The sequence below is a fragment of the Pseudocercospora fijiensis genome (genome assembly GCF_000340215.1).
Source record: "Pseudocercospora fijiensis CIRAD86 unplaced genomic scaffold MYCFIscaffold_2, whole genome shotgun sequence".
Classification (NCBI taxonomy): Eukaryota; Fungi; Ascomycota; class Dothideomycetes; order Mycosphaerellales; family Mycosphaerellaceae; genus Pseudocercospora; species Pseudocercospora fijiensis.
Window position 1 is genome coordinate 230,702 of NW_006921533.1, and position 27,731 is coordinate 258,432.

The 27,731-nt window shown below is 42.9% G+C and overlaps 3 protein-coding genes across 3 annotated transcripts; 2 read left to right on the forward strand and 1 right to left on the reverse strand.

Annotated features, from left to right (window-relative positions):
* Positions 1-732: 732 nt before the first annotated feature.
* Positions 733-1,937, forward strand: MYCFIDRAFT_193622 (uncharacterized protein; the record flags this gene model as incomplete). Its single annotated transcript, XM_007924742.1, has 3 exons — positions 733-835; positions 919-928; positions 995-1,937. 3 exons carry the CDS (start codon positions 733-735, stop codon positions 1,935-1,937), a joined length of 1,056 nt encoding a protein of 351 aa, XP_007922933.1.
* A 310-nt stretch (positions 1,938-2,247) lies between these two features.
* Positions 2,248-4,198, reverse strand: MYCFIDRAFT_193623 (uncharacterized protein; the record flags this gene model as incomplete). Its single annotated transcript, XM_007924743.1, has 3 exons — positions 2,248-3,209; positions 3,543-3,723; positions 3,779-4,198. 3 exons carry the CDS (start codon positions 4,196-4,198, stop codon positions 2,248-2,250), a joined length of 1,563 nt encoding a protein of 520 aa, XP_007922934.1.
* Positions 4,199-4,271: 73 nt separating this feature from the next.
* On the forward strand, positions 4,272-13,998 carry MYCFIDRAFT_206459 (uncharacterized protein; the record flags this gene model as incomplete). Its single annotated transcript, XM_007924744.1, has 8 exons — positions 4,272-4,286; positions 4,323-4,758; positions 4,791-4,915; positions 4,944-4,965; positions 5,001-5,013; positions 5,043-5,073; positions 5,099-5,149; positions 13,990-13,998. 8 exons carry the CDS (start codon positions 4,272-4,274, stop codon positions 13,996-13,998), a joined length of 702 nt encoding a protein of 233 aa, XP_007922935.1.
* Positions 13,999-27,731: the final 13,733 nt, after the last annotated feature.

Consider the following 27,731-nt stretch of genomic DNA (forward strand, 5'->3'; position numbering starts at 1 on the left):
AGAGAGTCCAGACGCCTTCGCTCTCTCGTCGTTGAGAACGGGACTTGCCAAGTCGGGCTCTCTTCTGGATCTGACTGATGCGAAGCTTTGGGTGCCGCTGTGTGAGTTCAGTGTTCATACGTGGACTGAGCTGGCTGACAGGAGTGATGCGCAGTGGGTTTCTATTGAAGAGACGAAGCCTTTTTCCGAGATGGCGAGGAAGAGTTTGAGGTTATGAAGAGCGTATCGGAAATGTAGTGATCAGCGGGCTCTGGCGTTGGAGAATGGAGATACAGCACGCTTAATCGAAAGTTCCTGCTCTTTTTGAAGACTTCAATGCCTGAGCGACTGCTTTTCAGTATCATACCTATCTATCTATCCTAGCTGCAACGCCCAGGCCAGGGTCTCGGCGGCCATTCAGGTTGCCAAGCCAAGACTAACCTCACGCTTGGAACCCAAGTCTTCTCATGCGTAGATTTGGTAAACCACAACATCTTCACACCCTTTTCTCTTGACACCGAGGCTCTCCATCAGCATCTGCTTACTCCCCAATGCCTTCCTCTCGTCTGCCGAAATTTCCTCGTCCGTGCAAGCTGACCGAGGTGGGGTAGCTGACGCGGGGATGAGTGAGTTGAGAGTCAGTCGTCTTCGATTGCTACTATATTAACTGGAGCTGACCTGACCAGAACAGCAAGCACATCATCCCTCAAATCAACGAGAGACTACACACGATTGAAAATTTCTCTCAACACAATGAAAGCCGCACAATTCTACAACAACCATGACATCCGAATCGAAGATGTCCCCGAACCAATCCCAGGCGAAGGACAAGTCGTCGTAGACGTAGAATGGTGTGGTAAGTATCCACGAACCCTCCCTTCTTTTCCCCTTCCTCAAACCCTTCCTCTCAAAGAAAACTCACATCCTCATCCTTCACAGGTATCTGCGGGTAAACAATCCCCTCCCCTCCTCCCTCCCCCTTTTCTACCTCCACCACCACCACTCACACCGCCAGCTCCGACCTCCACGAATACCTCCTCGGCCCCCTAACCACCACCACCACCCCAACAACCCTCGGCCACGAACTCTGCGGCCGCGTCCGGAACCCCCCCTCCACCTCCAAATTCCACGACGGCGATCCGGTCATCATCGACCCCAGAATTCTCTGCAAAACCTGCCCCGCGTGCAAATCCGGCTCGACCGCCGCATGCTACAATCTCGGGTACATCGGCGGCGGCGGGGGCACGAGATTCGGGGGGTTTGGGGAGAAGGTGGTGGTTGAGGAGGAAAGTGTGCACAAGCTGCCGGAGCAGATCGGATTGGAGGATGCGGCGGTACTGGAGCCGTTGGTGATAGTGAATCACGCGGTGAAAGTTTCGGGGGTGAAGAGAGGGGAGTGGGGAGAGAAGAGTGTTTTGGTTGTAGGTGGGGGACCGATTGGGTTTGGGGTGCTGTTGATTTTACGCGCGATGGGGGCGGGGAAGGTTTTTGTGAGTGAGCCGGCTGAGATGAGGAGGAGGCAGGTTCGAGAATTCTGTGGTGAGGAGGGGGTGATCAATCCTTTGGAAGAAGACGTCGCGACGAGAGTGAAAGAGCAGACGGTGGAGAAACGGGGGGTGGATGTAGTTTTTGATTGTGCGGGAGTGAAGGCGGGGTTGGATAGTGCGATGGAGGCGTTGAGGTTTGAGGGGCTTTATGTGATGGTTGCGGGGTGGGAGACGCCGATGACGGTTCCGTGTTTCACGTTTTTGCATAAGCATATCACCATGAAGGGGAGTTTGATTTTTGGGGATGGGGATTTGGAGGAGGTTATGGAGATGATTGTGAAGGGGGAGTTGAAAGGGTATGAGAAGATGATTACCGGACGGATCGCTCTGGAGGAGATTGTTGAGAAGGGGTTTAGGGAGTTGATTGAGAATAAGGATGAGCATGTTAAGATTCTGGTGAGGCCGAGGTAGGGTGGTTGTGGGATGATGTTGTTTGGTTCAGTCGATGAAGTTGATAGATGGTGTGTGAAGGTTAGAAAGCTCGATGTGAATTGTGAAAGAAGAGTTTTATGAATGATTTCCTTTTCCCTTCCACTACATAAACTCCATTATACATATAATCCAACACCAACGCTGTTCGACAAAGGAGACTAGTAGTACAAGTGTGGTCAGGTGGTATCGTATCATGCATGTTGGGCAAGTCCATCCAAAAACACATTAACATTCTGTGCCGTTCCGTTCTCCGTTCTCCGTTCTGTGAGTCGATCAAGATCTATAGCATCTACCAGCGGTTGCGCCGTTGATTGCCACCTCCAGCGCCACCAAACTGCCTCATCATGTCGGCCTTGATCTTCTCCATGGCATCCTTGTATCCAGTCTCGTAGGCGACGTCCATCTTGCGGTCGGCGGAGAAGCTTGATGCTTGCCTGGGTGATGGTGGGCTGTTGCGACGATTGTATCTGTTATTGTTGTTATAGCCACGATCATCATCATAGCCGCCACGGTTGCTGTTGTTGCCATATCCTCGATCGCTGTTGTAACCTCCACCGTACCCTCGATCATTGTTGTTGTAAGAGTTGCCTCCATACCCGCGATCACTCTCGTATCCTCTGTTGTTGTAGCCTCCGCCATAGTTGTTGCGTTGAGGACTTTCACGTCGATTCGAGTTATTGTCATGGTTGTATCCTCCGTAACCGCCGCCTCCGTAATGGCCGGAATGGCGTGGAGAATGGTTGCGCACTTCTTGGAGAGACATGTTCTGGAGCTCTCGAGTGGCGATGCGATGACCTTCATCGTAAGCGTTACGCTCATCGCCCTTGAAGTCACCTCGAGAGTCGCGATTGGAGCTGCGGTTGCGTTGTGGGCTGTTCTGGCGGTTTTGATTACCTCCATATCCTCCTCCGTTGTTCGAGCTACCATTCCAAGAATTGTTGGACTGGTGGCCACGAGCATGACTGCCTCCGTACGAGTTGTTGTTGCTGTTGCCGTATCCAGAGCCGCTGTTGTTACCGCCATTATTGCTGGATGCACCGTAATTAACATTGCTGGAAGATCCTTGGCGAGAGCTGCCGCTCTGGTGGGTGTTGCGAGACGTGCTGCGGCCACCTTGAGGGGTGCTTCGTCCGCCAACTGGGCCATCAGTACCGACACCGGTGTCTCTGGTGAAAGATCTTGTGCGCTGACTACCGTTATCGACATTGCCCAAGGTCTTGTTAATAGCGTTGGACCCGGCGTTGTTACCTCCTGACGATGAGTTAGAGGTGTTGATATTTGACGATGTGTTGCTGCCCGAATTGTTGTTGGCTGAGACGTATGACGACTGGTTGCTGGAGCCGCCGCTGCCAGTTGAGCTATACGAGGAAGTGTTCGTGCTAGTGGGAGAGCTGGACGATGTGTTGTTGTTCGATGATCCATACGAGGACGTGTTGTTGTTTGAACTATCATTGGACGAAGAGTTGAAGCTGGACGACCCCATGCCTGATGAGGTATTGTTACTTGACCCAAAGCTCGATGAGTTGTTGTTCGAGCTGCTGTTTGAGTTGTTGTTGGACGAGCCAAGGCCAGAAGAGTTCATACCGCTCGAGCCGCTGCTAGCGTTGGCGTTGGATGCATTCAGCGAAGAGTTGCCATTGCTGCTGTTGCTGTTGCCCGAGTTGTTCGGAGAGCTGAAGCTCGAAGAGTTGTTGTTGCTAGAGTTCATGCTTGAAGAGTTGTTGGAGTTCGAATTGTTATTGCTTGAGTAGTTGTTGTTCGATGACTGTGACTATGTCAGCTTCAGACCCTCATGCCATGCAGGACAGTAACATGCTAACCTTGTCGTCGTTCTTGGAGTCGCTGCGTTGATGAATGGTACTGGTCGTACTATACTCGCTATCCGAACCACTGTTACCACCCTTGTTGGACCAGCCAGAGCCGTGGGATTCGTCAGAGGAGGATCGAGTGTTGATGGAGGAATTGTCGTCCTTAAATGAAACGTTCTTGACTGTCTGCGGGGATCGGCTATCGATTCCGTCATCGGAGGATTCTTGCTTGTCGTCAACAAATGAGATGCCATTGGAGTTAAGACCTGTTTTACCAGAAGGGCGAGGCCGGCTCGCACTGCGACTATTGGATCTCATCATTCCGCTGCTGCCTTTCGAGTTCAGATTGCGGTTGTTGTTTTCGTGTCTCTCTTCGATGACACTCAGACCTGTTCCAGCAGATCTGTTGTTGTTGTTATTGTTGTTGTTCATGTTGTTCTTTTGTCCACCGGCGACGCGGTCAAAAAAGCCCATGCTAAGTGGTAGGGCTTGGTTCTTAAACTTGATGTTTCTCATTCAGGTGCACGGTGTCTCGCTGACAAGAAAGACACATCAGAATTGGGAGCTAGAATGGTTAACCCTGATCATGCCTGCGGGAAGCCCTCATATAACTCAGGCCGTCGATTCAACGCCCTCCATCATCATACCTCTACCCATCGTCATCGTACGGTTGTGGGCTGGGATGGCCACTCAGCACGAGTCGATGCCCACGATGACCCAACAGCAGCCCAAGCCGTGCGTGGTGAGCGTCGGAACAGCCAGGTTGTTTGACTCGCGTGGCCATGCGGGATACCATCATCCCGTCATCTCAAGGCCCTGTGGCTGGTGCACGACTCATGGGCGCTCTCAAAGAGGAGATGCCCTGCGTAGGCAGCTCTGCTCTCGCGAGAGGCTTAAGCACGATCATGAATCGTGCCTGCATCTGGTTGCACAGTACGCGTATCTCATGCGGCCGTTGGCTCTGGACTTGCAGGCACACTTCAGTCTGATGGGTGTTGAAACCTCTGATACACTCTGCGTCCAGCTCACCTAGAGCCATCGACATGCATGCCCATGAGTCGTGGCCACGCAGAGGATTCGGGATTGAACCCAAACCAGACTGGGGCTTGTGAAGATGCTGAAAGGCGTCGTGATGGTATGCGTCGATATGTCTCACTTGAATGTTGTTGGGACGCAGTTAATAGGGTCTGATATGGGACGTGTCTATACCGCATCAGTTGGAGTGACCGTTGAGGGAAAAGCATGGAGTCGGGCGAGCGAACTCAATGGCGTGCAGCGGTCCACGCTATGACTACGCCACAGCTGACGTCGAGATGCGATGCGATGCTTTAGGCACCTTGCGCAGTAGGTTTAAATTGGCAGTTGCGCTCCGTACACGCGGAAGTGGCTCGCGCTAGTGTACTAGTATGTGAATAAGCTCGGTGCAGTTATCCGTACGTAAAGGATTAAGTAAATAAAAGCACGGGTAACTATACGAGCTCGTATAGTTAACCGTATACGCTTATATAATCGAAAATACGCTAATTAAACCCTACGCTAGGCCGTTAATAGTTAAGTAAAGGAGTGTACTAAATCCTTAGCTAAATAGCTTAAACCCTATCTCCGCCTTCTATTAAATTCCTCTACTACTAGTATAGTACCTATTATATATAAGCTACTATATACCCCTTATCTATATATATAATAGCGGAGAGTTTAGTAAAAGGCGTATAAAGGTCGCCGGACGGCCGCTAAGGGTTATATAGGTCTAGTAGCCTATATATAATTACTTAGTTATAAAGATCTTAGAGGAAACCGATATAATTAGAACTAGGTCTATATCTTAAGAGAGGTATATATTAGGGCTTCTAAGAATATATATAGTACTCGGAGCTTAGACTTATTAGCAAATACCTCCTAATTAAATCTTCTTAGTATTATAGCCGTTCCTATTACCCTAAGACCTGCCCTACTATCTATTACTTTACTTCTTAACCTAAACTATAGCTTCTTATAGAGCGATCTATACCCTCGCTTAGGTCCTTCCTTCTATACGCTACTAGCTATAGTCCGCGACTATTATAGTTAACCTACGCTATATAGTTTAACTATATTACTCGATAGTCTAATAACCTATCGCTTAGTAGCTAATTAGGTCTATAAGGTAGATATACTAATTATTTCTATACTAGTCGAAGAGCCTATTCGGTAGCCTATCTAGTAGCCTATCTAGTAGCCTATCTAGCCGCCTATTTCTACGCCTGTTTCTACGCTAATATCTACGCTAATTAAGGAGCCTACTTCTACGCTAAATAGCACTCTAATTAATAGTTAGACCGATAGTTAAACCTTAGTTAATATAGGTCCTTTTTAAGACGACCTTATTGCCGCTACTATTACTAAGGAATATAGTAATACTCGACTTAATAGTAATAGCTATATCTCGGCGGCTAGTAAGCTTACTTTTACTAAGGTTAGCGCTACTATAGCCTATAAGCGAGTAACTAGTAAAGTGCGTAACTAGAATGCTAGCTTTAAGTCTATTATTACTACTACTTAGCTAACTAATAAGCCTCTTATTAGCGATCTAGTAAGGGCTTATCGTACTATAGTTAAGCGCCGAGTAGTTGCGAGAAGGCCTCTTAACGGAGCTTCCGGAGTTGTTATAGTAGAGACCCTTTAAGATTAGCTTCTCGATAAGGCTATAGAGATACTATTTCGACTAGATAAGATATAGCGCGAGAAGATATTAAATACGAAGGAATTAAAGGCATTTAATAGTCCTCCCGAGAATATATATAATACTATACTGTCGACACTCTCTTAGCGTAGTAGTTAGGCTCTAGCTCTAGTAGTAACGGCTCTAGTAGTAGCTCTAGTAGCGACTCTAGTAGCATTAGATCTAGCTGCTCTAATAACGCCTACTTAATAAGTAGAAGTTATCGACTTGTCGACGCTATCTGCGGTCGATAGTAATGCCGCTTAGCTTGCTAAGCGCCGTTGTTTAGACTTCGAGATTAAACGGCTCTAGCGTAGATTATAGATATAAGGAGCTGTGCTAAAGGAGGTACTATCGCCTATGTTTAATACTCTAAAAATACTCGCTAAGGGCCGTAGCTTAAAACGTAGAATTAGCTCGCTATTAGAGTTTTTAGGTATTTCTATTATTAGCGCCGTTAGCGAGGCGCTAAGTATACTAGGTCCTACTAGCCGTACGAGAGATACAAGCGACTTGTCTGCTATAATAAGCGCTATAGTAAGAGACGTTAAGCTAAAGATAGTACGTTAAATTAATACTATCTAGTCTAGTATCTAGGCTCTATAAGTAACGATAACCGCTTTGTTACTGTTAAAACCCTTATTTTTATTATAAATAGAGCTTCCTTCTAACGAAATCGTAGATAGTTAAACGGACTCGCTAGACTACGATAACGATAGTAACGGCTTTATAGACCTTAATACTATCGATAAGGACGTATTCTCGTAGATAATTTAATCGATTAGGGTTAGGGTTAGGGTTAGGGTAAGGGTTAGGATAAGGGTTAGAGTAAGGGTTAGAGTAAGGGTTAAGCTTAGTATATTGCGGTAGTTATATTCTTATTATCGAGAATATTATAATTACTTAGTCGATATCTTCTTTTATAAGTACCTATTCGAAATTATAGCTTCGTTTAGTACGAGAACGCTAAGACTCTCTATATTTAATAAAATCGTAGAGTCGGAGTTCGAACGGCGAACCTATATCGACGGCTCTAAGGGACTCGTAAAATAGAGTAAAGATTATAGTATATAGCTCGAAATAACGTAGAAAGCTGAGATTTTATCGCTTAGTAAGCGGGCCTCGATATTCTACGACTTGCTATATAATAACGTATTACTCGTTTTCGTTTGTTTTTAGATAATAAGACGCGCTATATACTAAAGAATATAGCGTACGTAAGAGTATATAAGATCGGTAAGGTTATTATTATATTAAAGTCGTAAAGTATCTCGTATAATATACTATACGCTAGTACGGGTATATCCGTATTTACTACTTTCCTATATCTTCTATTTCTATCTTCTAATTTAATCTTCTTTTATTATATTAATAATCTTAATCTCGTCCGTCTTATAGTCTAGTATAACTATCCGACTATATCTAAATAAAGCGCTACTATCGAATACCTCGTCGCCTACTTAAAAGCTTAATCCGAAGTACCTACTATAGCGTAGAAGGTCGTCGTCGCTAGTTAGAGGTATTATAGGTAAAGGGAGTAGATTAGCGAGATATTCGTATATACTTAGAGGTTTTATATAATATAGTCGACTAATCTTATTTTCGCTACGATAATAGGTAAGGCAATTAGTAAGTAATATAGTAACGATATATATCGCTCCGACTAGTATTAACTCGACTCGGAGCCTATAGAAGTATTTTATTAACTCGAAGTTATTAACAATCTCTACGAAGCCCTATTCGACTAACTAGTAGATAGTATTTATTTCCTTTATAGCTATAGCCTCGTTAGTATAAAGAAACTTGCTATTTATAGTCTTCTAGCTTCTTATAACCCTATTAGCGATATTATATACTTAACTACTATATAAGAATACCCGCTTTTCGAAGGGTTAATATAGCTATCTAGGCGGCTCGAAATACGACTTCTAAATCTTATTAAACCTACTCTCTAGCATTAACGTTATATCGCCGTAGGAGCTAGGTACTAGACTATATAGCAATATTATACTATTCGGAAGGACAATGCCTTAGTATTTAAGTCTATAGAAGTGCTTATATCTATTATAGAACGGCCGCTAGTTATAGGTCGGCCTATAGTACTTCTATAGGGTACTATCGATATATCCGAAGATATACTCTATATCGATTAATCTAGTAACCGTAATAGCTATTCGCCGTAGGTAGGCTTTACTTAACTAGTTAAAGTCCTATCCTAATCGCTCTTTCTAACGCCTTACTAGTTAAGTATACGCAGCATTAAATATACGACTAATCTAGCTATTACTACGACTAAATATCTAGCTTAGGTTGCGTTAATAACCCGGATTACTAAGCCTTCCGCAAACGATATATAGTACTATTACTAGATCGTAACGTATACGCTTAGGCAACTCGATCGACTTAATATCTAGTAACTCGGCTAGCTTAATTACTTACTACTTAGTAAAGTAGAAGTCGCCCTCGAAATTAGCCTTAAGGTATATCTTTAGTAACTACTACTTATCTCTTAGATACTCGCGTAGCGGCTTATATAGCCTATTATTACGAGCCTATCTATACTAGTATTTACGCTTAGTCTCGCCTTCTTAGCGAATAGCTAGATCTAGTAGATTATCGATACTAGAAGCTAATATAGCCGCGGTTATTACTAGTATTCTACTATAAATAGTAATTATATCCTTATTAAGTTTACTATTAGTCGAGAAGCCGTTCGAGTCGTATTCTACTATAGTATACCGTAGTAATAGACATCTAGTCTATAGTACTAATTATAGTAAGGTCTAAGACCCCGGTCGCTTCTTAGCACCCCTATTGCTTACTAAGCAGTCGATCGAGAAACGCTACTAAATTGCCTACGCAAGCTCTTATAAGCCGTTATTTAGAATATTTACTTACCGCCGCTAAAACAGCGCTATTCGCGGCTTCTTATAGCAATTCTTATATATTAGGAAATTTAGCGTACTACTATTTGCAATAGTAGTTTACTTCCGGAGGGCGTTATCTACTAACTTAGTATAGTTTGCCTAGTAATCGACGGTGCTTTTCCTATTATAGTACCGGGTTAACCTTCTTAGTTATACCTCCGATTCTAACCTTATCTCTACAGCTAATTCTCGTATATAGATTAAGCTCTTTCTAATAGTTCAAATAGCACAATTAGTTTACTATTGTTACTATGCCGCCTATATTAACTAAACTAGTGCCGCTATTTAGGCCTAATCGTATACTATATAATACAATCGATATCCGAGAGTAGCTATTTAATATACCGTAGGGGTTAACGTACGAGCCTAAGCGCTTCGAGGTGCTAAAGGCTTATATTAGTAACGTATTAAAGGACGGAAACTAACACTACTACCACTACTTATAGCAATAGTATAGGCTACCGAGGGTAACATAACCTATAGCAATATAGGTAGCTATATTTAGCAAGATAGGATAACGAGACTATCGCTTAGGCTAATAACTAGAGCCCTATAATATAGGCATTGTAGAAGTGTAATATAAACAATATGCTATACAAGGTTAATAATCTGTCTACTCTATAGAAGGAGGCCTTTTATATAGGCTTAAAACTAGCCTATAGGTATAGGGCCGGTTACTAGCTAATATCCCTCCCTTTCTTCGTATCTAACTAGATACGCTTTACATTGCGCGCTTAAAACAAACATATATGCATCCTTAGCGTTCTTAGCTAAGGCTATTTTTAGAACTCCGCAATAATACCCCCGGGGTAGCATTAATCCTAGATACTATAATTATACAAAAACAACTTCCTAAGCAACACTATATAGACCTACTATTGCTTTAACGCGCCGTAATCCTTACTAGTAATAACCTTATCTGCTAGTCGGCTCTCGAAATCTCCTCCGTATACGTTAAAGCTATTAGTACCGAAGTACTATCCCTCGTAGAAAGCTTAATTAACGAGGAGGTTAGTAGCCTTTTCCGTCGCAGTATTCTCTTAATTATACAGATATTCCTTAAGTCCCTCGTTATTAAGCTAGAGGATCTGTTTAACTTCGTTCTAAACAACGTAACTTAACTAAGGAATCCTACTAACTAGAGCGTCGGAGATATAGCCGAGGCCTTCGACTAAGATCGCCGTAGAGAAAGCGAATAGTACGAAGGAGTTAGAGGCCGGGAGGGCGGTTAGATTGCGGTGCGCTTTAGCAACCTAGGAGACTATTAAGTTCTCGTAACCCTTAACCTTAGTACTATTAATAACGCGAGAGTAGCCTAGGTTAATTAATATACGGTTGCTCTTAGTCTTTAGATTACTATATAGTAGGTATAGTATCTAAATAGAGACCTCGCACTCCTTTAGAGGGTTGAGGATCTACTCCGCCTTACGCCCCTTACTATTAGGCTAACTATCGAATATATAGTCGAGGTCGTCGTCGGTAAGGTACTTATTAGTAAGCTTACCGATCTTGCTTAGTAGGACTAGGCTACGAGCCTTAAGCTTCTTAACCTAGTTCGCAAAGACCTCGGGCTAATATATACCTTCGATAATAGTAGAGTAGCTAGTCTTATCCTTAGATATAAGGCAGACCTTAATACGTAGGTAACTAGCACCCTCGCTAGCTACGAGCTTAACTATATCTTGTCCGAGACGAGTAGACTCCTTAGAAGGACAGTTTTTATAAGTACCGCTAACCTTAAAGAACTTAGTAGGCTTAGAGACAGAGATAAGCTCGTATACGTAATTAGGTCGAAGGGCGATAGCTAAGAGCTATAGGGTAGGGTGCTAGCGGACGATTTGGTTGCTTATACTATAAGTTTAAAGGGCATTGCGGCCTTCCTACTTAGACTTAGGCATCGCACGTATATACTAAAGGTACATTTCAAACTCCTCTTATATTAGGGCGATAAGGAAAGAAAGATATACTCTACGAGGCTCTTGCAACTAACTAAAGACTTAAGGGAAGATAGCATTACTAGTCTAGCGAAAGCGGTCGAAGGAGGTACCTTAGCTAAGGATGCCGGTAACGAACTTGCTCTAGCGATCTGTTAGCGTAAGGGCGCAAGTAATAGTACTAGTAGGGTTAAACGCGTAGAATCCTAGAGATATCGGGGCGGCAATAGGGCGTCTAGGAAACTAGTTAGTATAGGCCTAATTAGCCTTAAGGGCAGCGAAGGCATCTTAATTAGCGATATTACGTCTAATCTTTAATAGGCGGCTAATAAGGACACTCGTCTTAGCACTAGCGTAAAGACTATAGACCTTAGCAGCCTTCTTAATATAGTTAGCATATATAGTAAACCGCTCTTTACCTAGCTTACTAAGGTCGTCGAGCTATTAATAGATAGATAGGGCGGTAGGAGCTTTACCTATATCGGCTTTAGGAACTATATCGATGTTAGTAATAAGGTACGCAATAGAGTCGCCCTTGCAAGAACTATAGATATTCTTAGTTAATAGGATCGGCGAGAGGCCTCTATCTCTACGCTCGCTAAAGGAGCCTTCGGAGGAGACATCTTCTAGTAGTATATCTAGTATATTAATATCCGAGTTACTATAGTTAGTACTATAGTTAGTACTATAGTCGGTACTAGAAGGAGTACTGTACTTCTTAGTAGCCTTACGGAGGGCCTAGCGAGCATACAATGCCTTCTTGCGCGCTACTTCGGCCTTAGCGCGCTCGTCTTAAACTTCTTAAGGGACCTTACGGTTACGGGTCGAGCGACGATCTTTAGCTTGTATTTCTATAGCGAGCGTAAGACTAGTAGCCGTATCGGCCTCGGTTTCTAGGCGAAGAGCCTTACGTTTAAGGACATTAACGATAGGAGCCTCTTAACTTTTAATAATAAAGCCTACACTATTAATGCGATAGCCCTTCTCTTTTAGTAGATCCTTAGTTGTCTATACGTTAAGATCGACCTAGACAATCGCATCGTAGTACTTCTTCTAGTAGGCTGTCGTAAAGTCGTTAAGCGTAAAGGACAAGTTAAGTAACTGCTTACCTACCTTCTTACTAGCGGTAGATACACGATAGATTATAGTATAAGAAAGATACTCGGCGCCTTAACGACGGACCTTGTACTTATTAACGAACGAAGAGACCTGCTTAGTACGCTCTTATCTACCGTAGGCGAAGTTAATAAGGCTCTTAGGAAGACTACTTAGTCCTCCCTAATGTTCGAAGGCCTAGTCGAGGGTCTTAAAGCGTAAACGAATCTAGGTGCCGGCCGTCTCGAGGCTATAGACGATAGGAAAGGCTTATTCGATGTCTATATCGTTAAGAACCTCGCGCTTAAAGATACGCTTACCGATAGACTAACGCAAGTTGTTTATACTATACGTAACTAAGATAGTAGCCTTCTTAATATTCCTATTAATAACGCGTAGTAGGGTGCGAGCGTTCTAGATCTTCTCTTAAGGGTCTTTAAGGGCGGTAACGATCTAGAAGCAGTGCTCGAGGCTAGTTGTAGTAGCTAAGGCGCTGTCGGATAGGGCTTCGATCGGGACTAGTACGCCTAGGTTTAGGGCTAGTAGGTTGCTGCTACTACTAGCACCTAGCGGATTTAGGGCGCCGGTAGACATCTTAGTTAACCGGAGCGGAAAGGAGTTAGTAACGAGCTTACAAAAACGTTCGTAGCTTGTTAATAATAATTAAAGGGTTTAGATAGAAGAGAGGGGGTAGGCGGTAGTAAGTTAGTTAGTATTCGAGTAGAAGAAAGAGCTTAGAAGGCTCGCCTTAAATAGGGTACGAAGGTAGCGTAGTCCGTATGTTCCGGTAAAGCAAACGGATAACGATTATATATAGACCCTAAAAAGTAAAGCTATATACGAGACTCTTTTATTAGTAGGGCAGCTAAAGTTTAACAATCGATCTAGCTAATTGCTAGTAGCGACTACGCGCCTTTATTAACCTCTAGCTTTCGTAGATTCCCGCGTACTCGAAATGTAACTAGTCAGTTCGAGTACCTAGTAGTAATCTATAGTAGTAAGGCTAGCGGGACTAATAACACCCCCGGGGTAGTATTAGCTTTTCTCTAGAGATGCTCGGCAACTAGGAGCAAATCGCCTAGGCCTAGCGTAGCTTATATTAGCCTATAGCACTGTCGTTATAGATATAGCATTACCTTTTATAGTAGTAGGTATATAAACGTAGCCCGTGCGTTCTTCTTTCTTCTAGATACTAAGCTTAGCGGCCTAAGGTCCCTATCCTTAGAGGCTATAGGCCTAGGTTGCTACGTCTATCTAAGAGCTAGGAAGGGAGAGGGATCCTCCCTTTCTTAGTATCCTACGTAACTAATACTAATTAGGGCAGGAACAATCTTCTCTAGCGGAGTATCTTATTATCGTTACTACCTAAGGGCGGTTACTAGAGACTAGGAAACTAGAGGGAAGTAGTCCTAGAAGGGCGGGAGGTTAGGTTCGGCTAGCTTCCGAATGCTACCCCCGGGGTATTATTCGGAAGTTATACCTCGTATAGTTCTTTTCTAAAGAAATATAAAAAGAGTGAAGCTATAGCAATATTAATCGAAGGTAAAAGACAAAAGAGCAAAACAATAGACAAGGTAAAAGCAAAGGAGGGCAACAACTAAGAGTATTAATATCTATAGGAACTAGGAACAGGCAGTAAGGACTAAAGCTAAAGAGCAGCGCTCTATATTAACAGCGCGGAGAATAGTTAATAGAGGCAAGGAAAGCAACGTAGTAGAGGTAGGAAAGGATATACGATTATTTAGTCTCGGGGTCGTCTAGCTATAATTCTAGGCGGTCTTTATCGCTAGACTAGTTAGGTTCCTCAGAGTTAGAGTTAGATAGCTAGAAGTCTAGTTTACTATTAGAATCGGAATTAATATCGGAAACGCTCTATATATAGTTAATCCGTATATAACCCTCCCTTTGTTCTTAAGTTATTCCTAATAGCTTACTAAGACGAATCTAGGGATAGGCATAGTTCGCAGGTAGAATAGGATCTATAATAGCGGTAGGATCCTCCTCCCGATAGGCATCTAAGGACGGTAGAGGGTCTATAGAGGCACTAACTTCTTCTTCGGTCGGCGGAGGGCAGGTAGGTTCGCGTAACTTAACGATCTTCTTTAGATTAGCCCGAAGGTAAGAGTGCTTTAAGGTAGCACTATCTAGCTCCTAAAGAAGGTATACGGAACCCGAGTAAAGGACCTCCTTTACTCTATAAGGACCCTTTTACTTAAAGGCTAGCTTATAGGAGTAACTGTACTCTAGTTCGGACCGGTATAGAAGGACTATATCGCTAACCTTTAGAGGTTCCTAATTAATAGCATTATAGTTATTAAAATACTACTTAGCCTCTTCCCGAAGCCGACGTTGTCGAGCAAGACCCTCTTAAGAAGTCGTAGTTATATCCTTAAGAGCCTTAGCCCGTAGGGCAAGAAGGTCTACCCTAGTACAAATAGACCCCTAATCGTAAACGCCGTACGTACGATAGGACAATTTAATAGGTAGAACGGCGTCCCTCCTAATTATAAGTTCTACTAGTGTAAGTCTAGTTATATCGATAATAGTAGTTCGGTCCGCCTAGAGAAGGGCTAGGACGCGGATAGAAATAGGAACTAATCTATCGCTACTATTAGTTATCTTAGATAGGGCATCAATTAACGACCGATAGCCGCGCTTAATAATAGCATTCGACTACGGATAGTATAGGGAGATACGAACGTTCTTAGCCCCGTACGAAACAAGTAGCGCTTAAACCTCCTTAGCTATATTGTTCGTAGCGTTGTCTAAGATAACCTCGTAAGGTATTCCCTAGCGGTAAAACAGATCCTTAAATAGGAAGGTAGCTATATTACGGGCATTAATAGCACCGCAACCCTTATAGAAATAATAGGCCTCCGGCTATCGAGAAAGACCCTCTCGAATAATATATAGGCTATTATTGCGGCTAAGATAGACCCTATCGCTATACTACCGCTCCCTAACTAACTAGGTAGTAGGGATACGCAGCTCTCCCGGACGCCGGTAGCTATTCCTAAAGTTGCACTTAGGACAGCTCTTATAGTAGCGGGAGACATTAGCCTATACGCCGTCCTACTAGTAGCGTCGACGAAGGATATCGAAGGTGCCCTCCGCCGCCCGGTAGCCGAGCTTATCGTAAACAGAGCGAAGGATTTCTTATCGGGCTACTAGATCGTTAATAACACGCTAGAGCGGTGCATTAATTATAGCCTATCGCTAAAGGATACAATCTTTAACAAGGAACCTCCGAGAATAGCGAATAATACGACGGTATTAACTCCTTAATAGACTAGGAGCTTTCTTCGTATAGGTAAGGAAGTAGGCGATATTATAGGAGTCGTCGGAGTAGACCCTATTAAGGATATTATCCCTGCCTAGTTCGCCCGCCTTAGCGTCGTCCTAGTCCTCGCCGTTAGTAGTAGGGTCTTCGTTAGGCTAGTTACTAGGTTAGTCGTCGGTAGTAGACCTAGTAATTACCGGCATAGCGTTAATATAGAAGGCAGTAAAGAAGGTACGGTTAATAACCGCGTCGACATCCTCTTCTTCTATTATCTCGGCGATGTCTTCTTCTATAGTAGGCCTTCTAGAAAGGCTATCCGGTCTAGTATGCTTCTTGCTAGGAATATAGAAGACGTCGAAATCAAACAAATAAATCTAGGCAACCTACCGAGCTATCGTAGAGTTAGGCAGGTCGGAGGCTATACGGTTAAGTTAATAGACTAGCGTCTAAGCGTCGACTTCTAGGCGAAAGAACACTCTAAAGAGCTAAGGTCGGAACTTCTTAAGAGCCTTATAGACACTAAGGCACTCTCGCTTGCTAGTATCGTATCGGGCCTCGATAGGTTTCTATAGACCGGACTTATACCGGATAGGGTAACGTAAGGAGGTCTCCTTACGATTATACTGCATTAGTATCTCGCCGTAGCCTTCCCCGCTCGAGTCGATAGTAATAATTAGTAGACCTACGCCTTCCGAGTAGTTAATAGAGGTAAGCGTAGGCGCGCTAATAAGTACCTTAGTAACCTTGTCCTTAGCGGCTTAGTAAACGGAGGTCTATTTAAACTCTGCATCCTTCTTAAGTAAGGCGTATAGAGGCTTGCATACTAACGCAAAGTTTTCGACCTAGATACGGAAGTAGGAGACTACTCTAAGCTAGATCCGGACATCTTTCTAACAGGTAGGGTCGGGCTAGGACATAATCTTTAGGACCCGTATATTATTAGGATAGCGGCCGTTCTTATTAGTTACAAACCCGACAATGTTTATTCGTTTGTATAGGAGCTAGAGCTTCTCCCTATACACCGTTAGGTTAGCTCGCTCTAGGTCGTAGAGGATACTATCGAGGTTTTAAATATATTCGAGAAAGAACCTGCGGATACTAGGCTCTACTTCTTTATTATCGTACCTAGTTTTAGGGCCCTTAATGCCGATGTCGTTAAGGAAAGGCATCGCTATATAGGAGATATAGGCCGCGAGGACTTAGTTTATAATGCGAACGAACTAGGCTACGGAGTTAGTTGCCCCTTATAGAAGGGTGGTTTGTCTATATAGCCTAAGAGGTGTCTCGAAACTAGTAAGGTCGCGGCTATTAGGATAGAGAGGTATCTAGTCGTAGCCCGAGAAAACATTAACTAGTAAGGCTATAATACAGTTAGCAAAAGCTTCCGAGAACCTATTAGTCTCCGGAGGGAGGTTAGTATCTCTAATCGTAACTGCGTTAAACTTTTGTATAGCGTTAATTAGACGGTACTTCTTTAGTTCCCTAGGAGCTATCTTCTTCTAAACTAGGAAGTATAGGTTGCGATACGAGGCATAGGAAGGCTCTAAGGTACTAGCCTTTATACGCTACTATATTATATCCTTAACTATACCTCTTAGGCTTAGGTTTAGCTTAAACCCTAGGTAAGCCTAAGGCTTATACTCGATCGTTCGGATCCTCTATAGAGGGGCAACCTCCGGGTTAATCCTGCCTAGATACGTAAAGTTATATACTAATACGGCTTCGCGGTTATATAGAAGCTCGTATAGCAAATCTAGTTTAAGATTAGAAAGCTCGATACTAGGTTTAATGTTCGCTAGTCTCTCCGGCGTTAGCCTCGATCCCCTAAGAATAGCGGAGAACTTTTTAGTAATGTACCTCTAGTCGTATAGACTATCCCTAGGTATTAATATCGCTTCGCGGTTAAGGCACTTTTGTCGCTAGTTAGGATTTCCGCTAGGATTAGACCTATCGGTTATATATACGCTACCCTTTACGGGCTTAATCTTGTTAGCTACCCTCTTATATAGGGTATATATACTAACCGCTCGTAATACCCGAGCCCTCTCTCTTTAACGTTAGGCCCGGAGATTAGCGTAATAGAACAGCGCGTAAACTTTATTAGAAGTCTCCTTAAGTCGGTAGGTATATAGCTAGTAATCCTAATTTATAATTCCGGCGAAAACGTTAGATTCCTAATAATACCCCTAGGGTAGCATTAGCTCGGCGCTCTAATTAGTTAGTTCGGATTCGGGCTCGGGTAGATCCGCTTCCGGCGGCGATGCCTACGACAGTATTATTACCGAGATTCGTGTACTAGGTAGTCGTTATACTATTATACTCGCTATCGCTTCGAGTATTCGTCTCCTTAGTATAGAGCCTAGAAACTAGCCTTATCGTATAGAGCGGCGCACCTCTAGATATAACCTATTTAAGCTATATTAACTTATAGCGCAGATTGCCGGTCTTATAACCGCACTATAGCGTTTCCCGAAGAGCGCTTAGAAGTAGCAAGGATATCCTCGTAGGACTTGTAGCTAGTGTTCCCGATATAACTAGTAAATACGACTCGGTTACCCTTCTAGTTAGCGATAGTTCCTTCCTAGGAGCTATCGTCGCAGTTGCGCTAGACATTCCGGGTTATATAAGACTATAGACGACCTAGAATAATTAGCGTGTTCGGGTTAGCGGCAATCTAGAAGGTGAAGGAAAAGTATATACCGAAAGCGTCTACTATAACATTATAGTAGGCACCTACTAGCGCAACCTCCCTATTTACTCCCTATATACTAAGGGAAATATCTCTGTTTATTAGTAGTCGGAGCTGTTTAGCCTAGCGCTTACTTATAATAAGTAACTCTAAACTATTATTAAGTATTGCTAGCAACTGCTAACTATAGCTTCCGATAGTAACTTAAATATAGATAGCGGGAACGATAGTAAAGGAACGGGTAACTGCGGAAAGGTCTATATTATTAGGGATAGAGTAGAGTTCCTTAGGTCGAGGAGGTCCTACTTAACCGATTTGTTAGCTAGTAAATCGGACAGCCTTAATAGAAACTAAAACCGAAGCAGGGTCGGCATTATTATTATCCCCTCGGCCTATCTCCTTAATCCCCTCTTCGTTAGTATTATCGATAGTCTCCTAGCTCTCGTAGGTTACTAATTCGCCTTCTACTAACTCCTAGGCCCCTAAAAATTTAGGAAGGAACTATAGAGAAGAGACGTCGATATAGTCCTCTCGCCCCTATTTACGTCGGAGGGCTACAAGGTCTTTTATAAAGGTTGTATCGTTAGGAATCCGGCTCTAGAATAGGTTAGTAGGCAAACCGTATACTAGAAGCTCCCCTATAGATACGTTAGACTTAAGGTCTAGGAACTATAAAGCCTAGAAGAGAGCATTTACCTTTATATCGTAAGAGTTAGTAGGCCCGGCACTATACTTCTTTATGTTAGAAGGGTATATTAGCAGGTAGATAGGGTAGTAGTGGGTACGAGTAGTATTCGATAAGGATCTAGAAGGAGAGGGAGGAAGGCAGGAGAGTTGGCCTAACGCTAAGCGCTAAGCCCTACCTAAGGCATCGAGACCCTAGCTTTACTCGGCCTAGTTACATACTAATTACGTGTAGCCTCTTTAGCCCTAATATACGCTTCCCTTCTAAAGGCCGCGCCCCCGTAGCCTGCCTATATTCTAATCCCGACCTCTATTACCGCTAACTTAGCAAGTCTAATAAGCTATTCAGCCGCGCTAAATTGAACACTTAACTACCTAATTATGTAACTATATAAAACCTCACCTCTAAACAATACAATGTACAACTCTAACTGCGCTATCCTTATATATAATAAAGTGAAGGGATATAAAGCTACAAGAATTGAGGGCTATCGACTAATTATAATACGAGCGCGTCTTCCCTACTATAATAGGTAGACGTACGAGGTATTGCAGCCCTACCTCCGCTCTAAGTAATGTCGTACCGAGTTCTTTGCGTCTACTCTTAAAAGACCTAGCAATGTCCGCTCTAAGGGTTTGTCCGTTCCGAGGGTTGTTCTTATTGTTCGTAGTTTCGCTAGCCCTAATTAGCTAGGTTTAGCAGCCTTTAAGTGTCAATCTTATCTTATCTTTTCAAAAAACATAGCTCGTCTAGTTTCTATAAGTGAAGGCTATTGTAAGTATAGTAGTAGAGGTTCGCCTCGCTTAAAGGATTAGATAGATCGAGGAGTAACCTATTGTCCGCAAGATCGACCCCGGCTAGCTTAGCTCTATAGTTTTGCCCTTAGTTAGTCTATTAGTCGCTCAATCTTTTTAAGCGGCTTAAAGTTTTGACTTAGCCTTAAAGTTTTAATCAAACCTTTGACTAAAGGTACCTTAGGCTCGTAGTGTAGGTAAGGTTGCCTTCGCAAGTATAGCGATAATAGTAAGTAATGTTAATAATAGCGGTACTAGCCGTCTTAGCGCCAACTTCACCTTGCTTCTAATTTCCTTCTTTAACTAACAATAACTCGGCAATACCGTTACTAATATAGCGGTGTCCTTCCTTTCTTAAACGGTAACACACTCCGCAATACTGTTACTAATATAGCCGCGCCGGCCGCGCCGTCCTTACCGATTGCCTAGGCCTTAAGGCCTCGATAGAATAAGGGAATAAGAGGGGGATCTGCAGGGCGCGTTAGTAAAGAGGTAGAGTCCTTAAAAGAGTAGGCAATTGGTTGACGCGTCGTAGCGCGCCTAGTGTAGTCTTATTGTCCTTTGTTGCTAACAATTGCTTGCCTCTAATTAGTTAGCTAATAGCACCCCGGGGGTAGCATTAATCCTAGGCCTTAATAGTAATATTATAAGCTTTTAGCCTTCTTCTTGTTCTTTACGCTAGTCTAATACTTATCTAACAACTCGGTTATATCCTTAAAGGAGTCTTTAGCTTCCTATAAGTCCCATTCTAGTAAATAGCCTTGCTATCTTAACAGGTACTCCTTCTTACCTTGCCTAGTCCGATAGTTTAGGATACGTTCTATAGACTACAGTTCTTCGCTATTAGCTAAGACTTCTTCTAACTTAGTAGGCGCTTTATCGCCTTCGCGTTAGTAGTACGGTTTAAGGAGGGAGATATAGAAGGTATTATAGATAGTATAATAAGGTAGAAGCCATAACTAGTAGGCCTAGCTATTGCCCTTCGGTTCTCGGATACGGAATGGCCTAATGTATCTTAGTGCGAGCTTGGGCCTTGTTTTGCCGTTAGGTAATAGGTGTTTGCGGATACGGAGGTTCTTAGTGCTTAGCATAACTATATCGCCTTGCTTAAAAGTCATTAGCGTGTAGTGTTTGTTATAGTAGGCCTTCTGATATGCCTAAGCCTTCGCTAGTTTGTTAGCTATCTTAGCGTAAATCTCTCGCATCTTTTGAACCCTCTTAATAGCCGCTAGTGTCTTAGGTTAACCCGCTTCCCTTTCCTTACGCTCGGCCTTAAGCGATAGGTCTTGTAGCATAGCAGCGTTCTAGCCTATTATAGCTATGTATAGTAACACCTTAGTTGATAAGTGGACACTATTGTTATACACGAATTCTATAGGCTATAGGAGGTTAACCTAGTCGTTAGGGTTCTCGTTAATGTAACTGCGCAGGTACTGCTACAGGGTAGCATTCTGCCTTTTAGTCTGACTATCTGTTTGTAGATAGAATGCTATAGATAGGCGATGCTTAAGTCTTAGCTATAGGCAAATCTTACTCTAATAGTAAGATGTGAATATCGGGCCTTAATCGGAGACTATCCCCTTAGGGGTTCCCTAATAGGTATAGAAGATGTTAGTCTATAGCGCCTTAGCTAGGTCAATAGCCGTCTAATCCTTTCGGGTAGGAATGTAACGAGCGCCCTTAGTAAACCGGTCTACGACAACTAGGATAGCATTATATACATCCTTGCTTCCCCTACGCTTAGTAGGCGGAAGGCCTATAATAAAATCCATTGTAAGCTTAGCAAATAGCTTCTTTAGAACAGGGAGTGAAGACAACTCGCTAAATAGTAAGTGCTTTAGTGCTTTGACTCGTTAACATACGGTATACGTGTTTACGTAGTTCTTTATATCCCGCTTACTATTTAGCTAGTAGTATGTGCGCGATAGTAGCTCGTGCGACCTCTCTGTGCTATAGTAACCGGCAAGCTCACTATTATAGTGTCGCTTAAGGAGTTCTTATCTAATCGATTGTTTAGCGGGGACATAGTATCTACCCTTAAACCTTAAGTAACCTTTATTATCGATCGACTAATTACTCTTGCTAGATCGAGTCTTTCGCCTACTTATAAGCTTGTCTATACGTTTAGTAGCAAAGGCGTCCCTCTACTAAGCCCGTAATAGCTCATCTATAAACGATTGACTATCCCTATTTGCAAGGTCATTTAATAGCACCCTCGCTATTAAACGAGGTACGTATTATATATATCTAATAGCACTAGCAGCCGGATCAACTGCAGCAGTGCTATCGCTGTTACTATATATAGCGATGTCGACTAGGGAGTTATTATAACTTCTCCTATCTATGTCCTTAACACGTACTATTAATATAGTAAGAGCATTAATATACTTTAAGCCGTCGCGGAGTCCGGTAAGCCGCTTATCCTACGCTTACTTATTAATAATACGGGCTATAGCAATCTTATACTACAGGGTTAGAAACAATGAATTAATAGATTGCTAAGTCCCGCTATCGTAATCAGGTCGCCTCGATAGGCTATTAGTAGGGTTACTTACGCCTAGCCGATATAATATATTAAAATCAAACCTAGCGAGGTAGACGGCCTATCTAGCCTGTCGACCTATAACCCTAGTAACCTTCGTAATTCTACGGAGGTTGTTATAGTCTGTGTAGACCTGTATTGTATGTTAAGCCCTATCGAGGTAGTGCCTCTAGTACTTAAAGGCCTCGACAATAGCTAGGAGCTCTTGCTCGTAGGTCTCGTAGCGACGTTTAGCATTAATTATCTTCCTCGAGAAGAAGGCAATCGGGTGCTAGTAACTGTTATTAGCCTGTTGTAACATAATAGCTAATATAGCAAACTGTAAAGCGTTAGTCTCAATGCGGATCTGCTTACTTAGTATAAAATAGTACAGCAAGGGGACTTTAGTAAAGCGCTTCTTTAAACCGTTAAAAGCGGCTTGTGCTCTATTAGTCTATTTAAACTCTCTAGTTAGGTTGGCCTTAGTTTTAGTAAGCTTAGTTAGGGGTATTACGTGTCGTAAATAGCCCTTAATAAAGCGACGATAGAAGTTAGCAAAACCTAAGAATAATTGAAGCTCCTTAATGCTAGTAGGCGTTAGCCACTTAGTAATAGTCTTAATCCGGTTAGGATTAGCCTTAATACCCTTAGTTGATACGAGGAAGCCGAGGAATAACACCTCCTTAGTAGTAAAGGTATATTTAGAAGGCTTGCAATACAAGCTATAGGCTCGCAGGCGGTCGAGGACCTTACGTACTATAGCCTAGTATTCCGCAATGTTAGGAGAGTGTATATAAACTAGGATGTTATCTAGGTAAACTATATAGAGGTAATCTAATAGGCCTAATAGGGCCCGATTGATATAGGACTAGAATGTAGTAGGGGCATTAGCTAGCCTAAATAGTATAACTAAGTACTTAAAATGGCTATAGCGAGTACGAAAGGCTGTCTTCTATTCATTACCCTTACGGATACGGATGCGATAGTATGCATCCTTAATATCTAATATAGTATAGTAGTAAGTACTAGAAAGGCGATTAAGGGTCTCATTAATAAGAGGAAGTAGGTAGCGGTCTTTAATAGTAACAGCGTTAAGCCTACGATAATTAACACACAGACGTAGGCTACTATCCTTCTTTAGTACGAACAGGATAGGGGCGCTAGCAGGGCTATTACTATACCGAATGCGACCGTTAGCTAGGTTTTCCTCTAGGTACTTACGCAATATAGCAAGCTCTCGTTTACTAAGGTTGTAGAGGGGGCTAAAAGGGACCTCCTTACCCGCTATAATATTAATCTTATAATCCGTCTCTTTAAATATAGGCAATATCGATACTAAGTAGTATTTAAATACATTAATATAGGTTTCTCGAATAGGCTCCGGTATACGAGCAAGCTAATTAGGATCTATGCTATTAGGGGGCACAGGCTTATCGTTATCGCCTAATAGGTCGACTATCGGATTAGCTAGGGTTAGGTTGCTAATAAATAGGACCCTAATATTATTAGGGCACTCGCTAATATCGATGTATTTAATGTCCTCTTTCCTAGCGATCCTAAATCGCTACTATTAACTGCCTAAGTCTATAACTATAGCATAGTACTTAAGAATAGGGTTGCTAATAACAATCTTAGATAGGAGGCTATCTATATCTACTACGTAGGCAGTGAAGTTTAGTAGGCGCTTATTGCCGAGGTCGTCTCTTAGGGCTATATAGACATAGTAGGCTCCGTAGGTTAAGTGCCGAGCGTTATTAAACCAAGCAAGGGTTAGTAGGTTAGTCCTAGGCAGTTATCGAAGGTCTAATTGCTTGGCTAGGCGATAGCTAATAAGGGCGCTAACTGAATTTCCTAGATCTAGTATAACCTTAGTCTTATAGTTAGTGTCGGGCCCGGATATAAGATAGGTACGTATAATAGCTAGCACAATATCGATAGTCTTACGCCGTACGAGGCTAACAGTTAGTACGGCGCTTACTCTTTTTTCGAAGGTTAGCCTATAGGGGTAGCGTTAGCTACTAAGAGGTGCTTTCGGTGCTTAGTAGTAGTACGGTCGATTCGGGCCTAGTCCTTAGGTTTGTCGCATTAGCCTAGTAGATAGCTAGTACTATTACAATTGAAGCACTTTAACCCGGTTAGTAGACTACCGTAGCTATTATTACTACTATTATTAGTCGAGCGGTTAGCATTATAGGGATACGAGCCCCTTCTACGGCCCCTATCGCGGCCTCCTCTATATAGCCGCCGGCTACGGCCTCTTCTACGATCGTTACTATTCCTATTGTTAGCATTGTTATCCTAGTAGGAACCTTAGTTTCCTCCGCGGCTACCGCGGTTGCTACGGTTAGTACTAGCTAGTCGGATCCTTAATTCTAGTCGCTATTAGAGCTAAACAGCCCGTTCGGCTGTTTCCACTTCGACTATAAATTAAATACGCGTTAGATTAGTCTATTCGAATACACGGCGACGGTCTAATTTAAGGACCAATTCCTATCGCAATTTAGGGCGTATTTCGGAAATCTAAATAGAGTCGGTCTTAGCTAGCAAATCGTCTTCGAGGGTCTTTAAATAGGCCTTAAATAAGCGAGCCGATTAATTAGTCTTTTGTTTAGCTCGAAGGTATTAGTCCTAAGCGTGTTGTTGCCTTAGTATAGGGTTTCTAAGGGTGTCTAGTATAATAGTCTTGTAGTTTTGCTACTAAACAGCGGTCTAATTAGTAAGGGAGTTAAAGTGGTTATCCTAGGTACGCTTTAGGTCTCTATTAATGTATTGCATAGCATAGACGACTAGCGAATAGTCGTCTAGCAGGGCCCTTAGTGCATTTCGTTAGTTAAGCTTACAGTTACGAATGTAGTCGTTGTATTGCTTTCGACTAGAGCTATCAAACACGGTACAGTCCTTAAGTTTAGCATCCTTCTTCTAGACTGGGACTAATAGTAAGGAAGGCCCTACTATCGGCTTAGTGTTAGTTGTTAGGGCCTCCTAAAGGCGGCGAATTTCGAGGAGGTTATCCTTTAGCTGTTGTTCTTAACGTAGGGCAGTAAGCCTGTTTTAGGTGGCTTCTTAGAGTCTCCCTACTAGTTGGGGGCTAAAGGCTAGTTAGCTATATCGACGGTTAACAATATTATTAAGAATGTCGTCGATAGGCAATTCTAGATTATTACCTAGAACTATAGGTTCTTCTTTAATAGGCTCTCCGGCAGGCTCTTTAGCAGGAGGCACTTTAGTAGGAGGCGCTTTAGCAGGCACTGTGCCGCTAGCGTTGTCGTTGCTAGCGCTACTAGCGGTAGCACGGTTGTTGTTTCGTAATGAACTAGCTATTATAAGGGGCGATACTAATAATGTATTGTTAGCCCCTAAGATACGGATATAGCGGAATTAGTAGATATCGGCTTGGTATGCTTAACTTAGTGTAATGGGCCGTGTAGAAGGCCTTGCTTAATAATTGGTACGGTTGTTTCGATAGAATAGTACGTATAGGTCCCGTTCTTCGGGCGCAATATAGTTAGATTAGTCTTATTCGTAGCTATACCGCTAAAAACTTGAAATAAGGACTATCTAGCTGCTACCCTTAAAGGGTGGATCGAATACTATATTAGAAGGGTATATTAGTAGGTAGATAGGGTAGTAGTAGGTACGAGTAGTATTCGATAAGGATCTAGAAGGAGAGGGAGGAAGGCAGGAGAGTTGGCCTAACGCTAAGCGCCAAGCCCTGCCTAAGGCATCGAGACCCTAGCTTTACTCGGCCTAGTTATATGCCAATTACGTATAGCCTCTTTGGCCCTAACACTTTATATACCTATTAAAGCGAAAGCTCTTTAGGTCGGCTAACTTTCGCTTATAGGCCGGCGGGTTAGCTAGGCCTAGGGTACTACTAAGGTCGGTAGTAGCATTCTCTATATCGATATCTAGAGTTTCTAGTACCTCCGGAGTAGCTATACTAGCTCGGGTTGTACGGTCTTTAGCTATCTAGAGTGTTTTAGTCTTAGCGACTAATTCTCGCTATTTCTTAGCCTTATTAGCTGCCTGCTTCTTAAGTATCCTAGTAGGGGCTACCGTACTAGGGCGGGTAGGGTTCTATAGGCTCTTACCCTTACCCTAGGACTAGGTTTAGGACGACTAAGTTTAGGACCTTGTAGTAGCGTAGATATCTATACTGTTCTTAGTAACCGCGTAAACATTAGTAACTGCGTCCGGGTCCTAAGATACAAAGTTAACTTTAATAGGCTTAGTAGTACTATTACTACTCCGCTCCTTAACCTGTTTTGCCCTAACCTTCTAAGTTTCTCGTTTAGCAATAGCGGCGAGGGTACTATTCCTAGTATCCTTAAACTCGATCTTGCTACTATACTTCTTCTCTAGAAGACTCCTAAGTTAAGGCAGCTTCGGAGCTCTACGATCCTACTTAAAGTCAATCTTATCGCCGGTATCGGTATAGTAGAACTAACTATTTACTTATATAACGAGCTTCCTCTTAAGAAGCTCTTTCTAGATAGGGTAGTCTAATTAAACATATTTGAAACCGCCGTATATCTAGTACTTACTATCTAAGTTAGAATAGATCTTTCGTATAGCGTAGACGTTAACTAAAGGGGCCTTAGGGTAGTTAGGATCGGAGACCTAGTAGACTAGTAGTATATTCTTTAGTATACTAGTATTAAGGACCTCCCTAACTCGCTATAGTGCTTTCGTATTAAGGTTGAGCTAGGCTAGGGATTTAGCTAAGTCCGTAACGTCCTAAGAATGCTTAGTAACGGTAGGAGTTACGGTACTAGGACTACTTTACGATTTAGGAAGAAACTTAGGCCCTCTAGTTCCCGAGGTATCGTTCCTTACCTAGGCTAGGTTATTCCGGTCCTTGCCGTAAATAAACTTCTTTGTATCGGCGGAGCTATTAATGTCGTCCTTAATAGCCTTTAGGACCTCTTTATACTTCCTAAAGGTCTTAGGATTAGCTTCGCTAAGCTTATAGCGACGGAAGATACGCTTAGCCGTAGACTACGGCAACCCTTTAAGGAGTAGCCTCGTTCTCTAAGAATTCTCGAGGTCCTACTAGTCGATGCCGTCTGCTAACTTAACAAACTCGCAGACGTACTCCTTTAGGTCGTTATCTTTAGTACGCCTCTCTATATAGAGGTTCTTAAGCTACGTACGACTGCCTTTAATACGACGGCTATCGCGATCCCGATACTCCCTTATAAAGGCCTACTTAAAGACCTCCTAGTCGGCATTAGACTTGTCGTCCTTTTCTAGGTAGCTAACTAGGGTTCTAAGGGTTCGGTAAAGCTTAGTAATAGTAGTCCTCGTAAGGGACCGGACCTTGTACTAGTCCGACTCCTCTT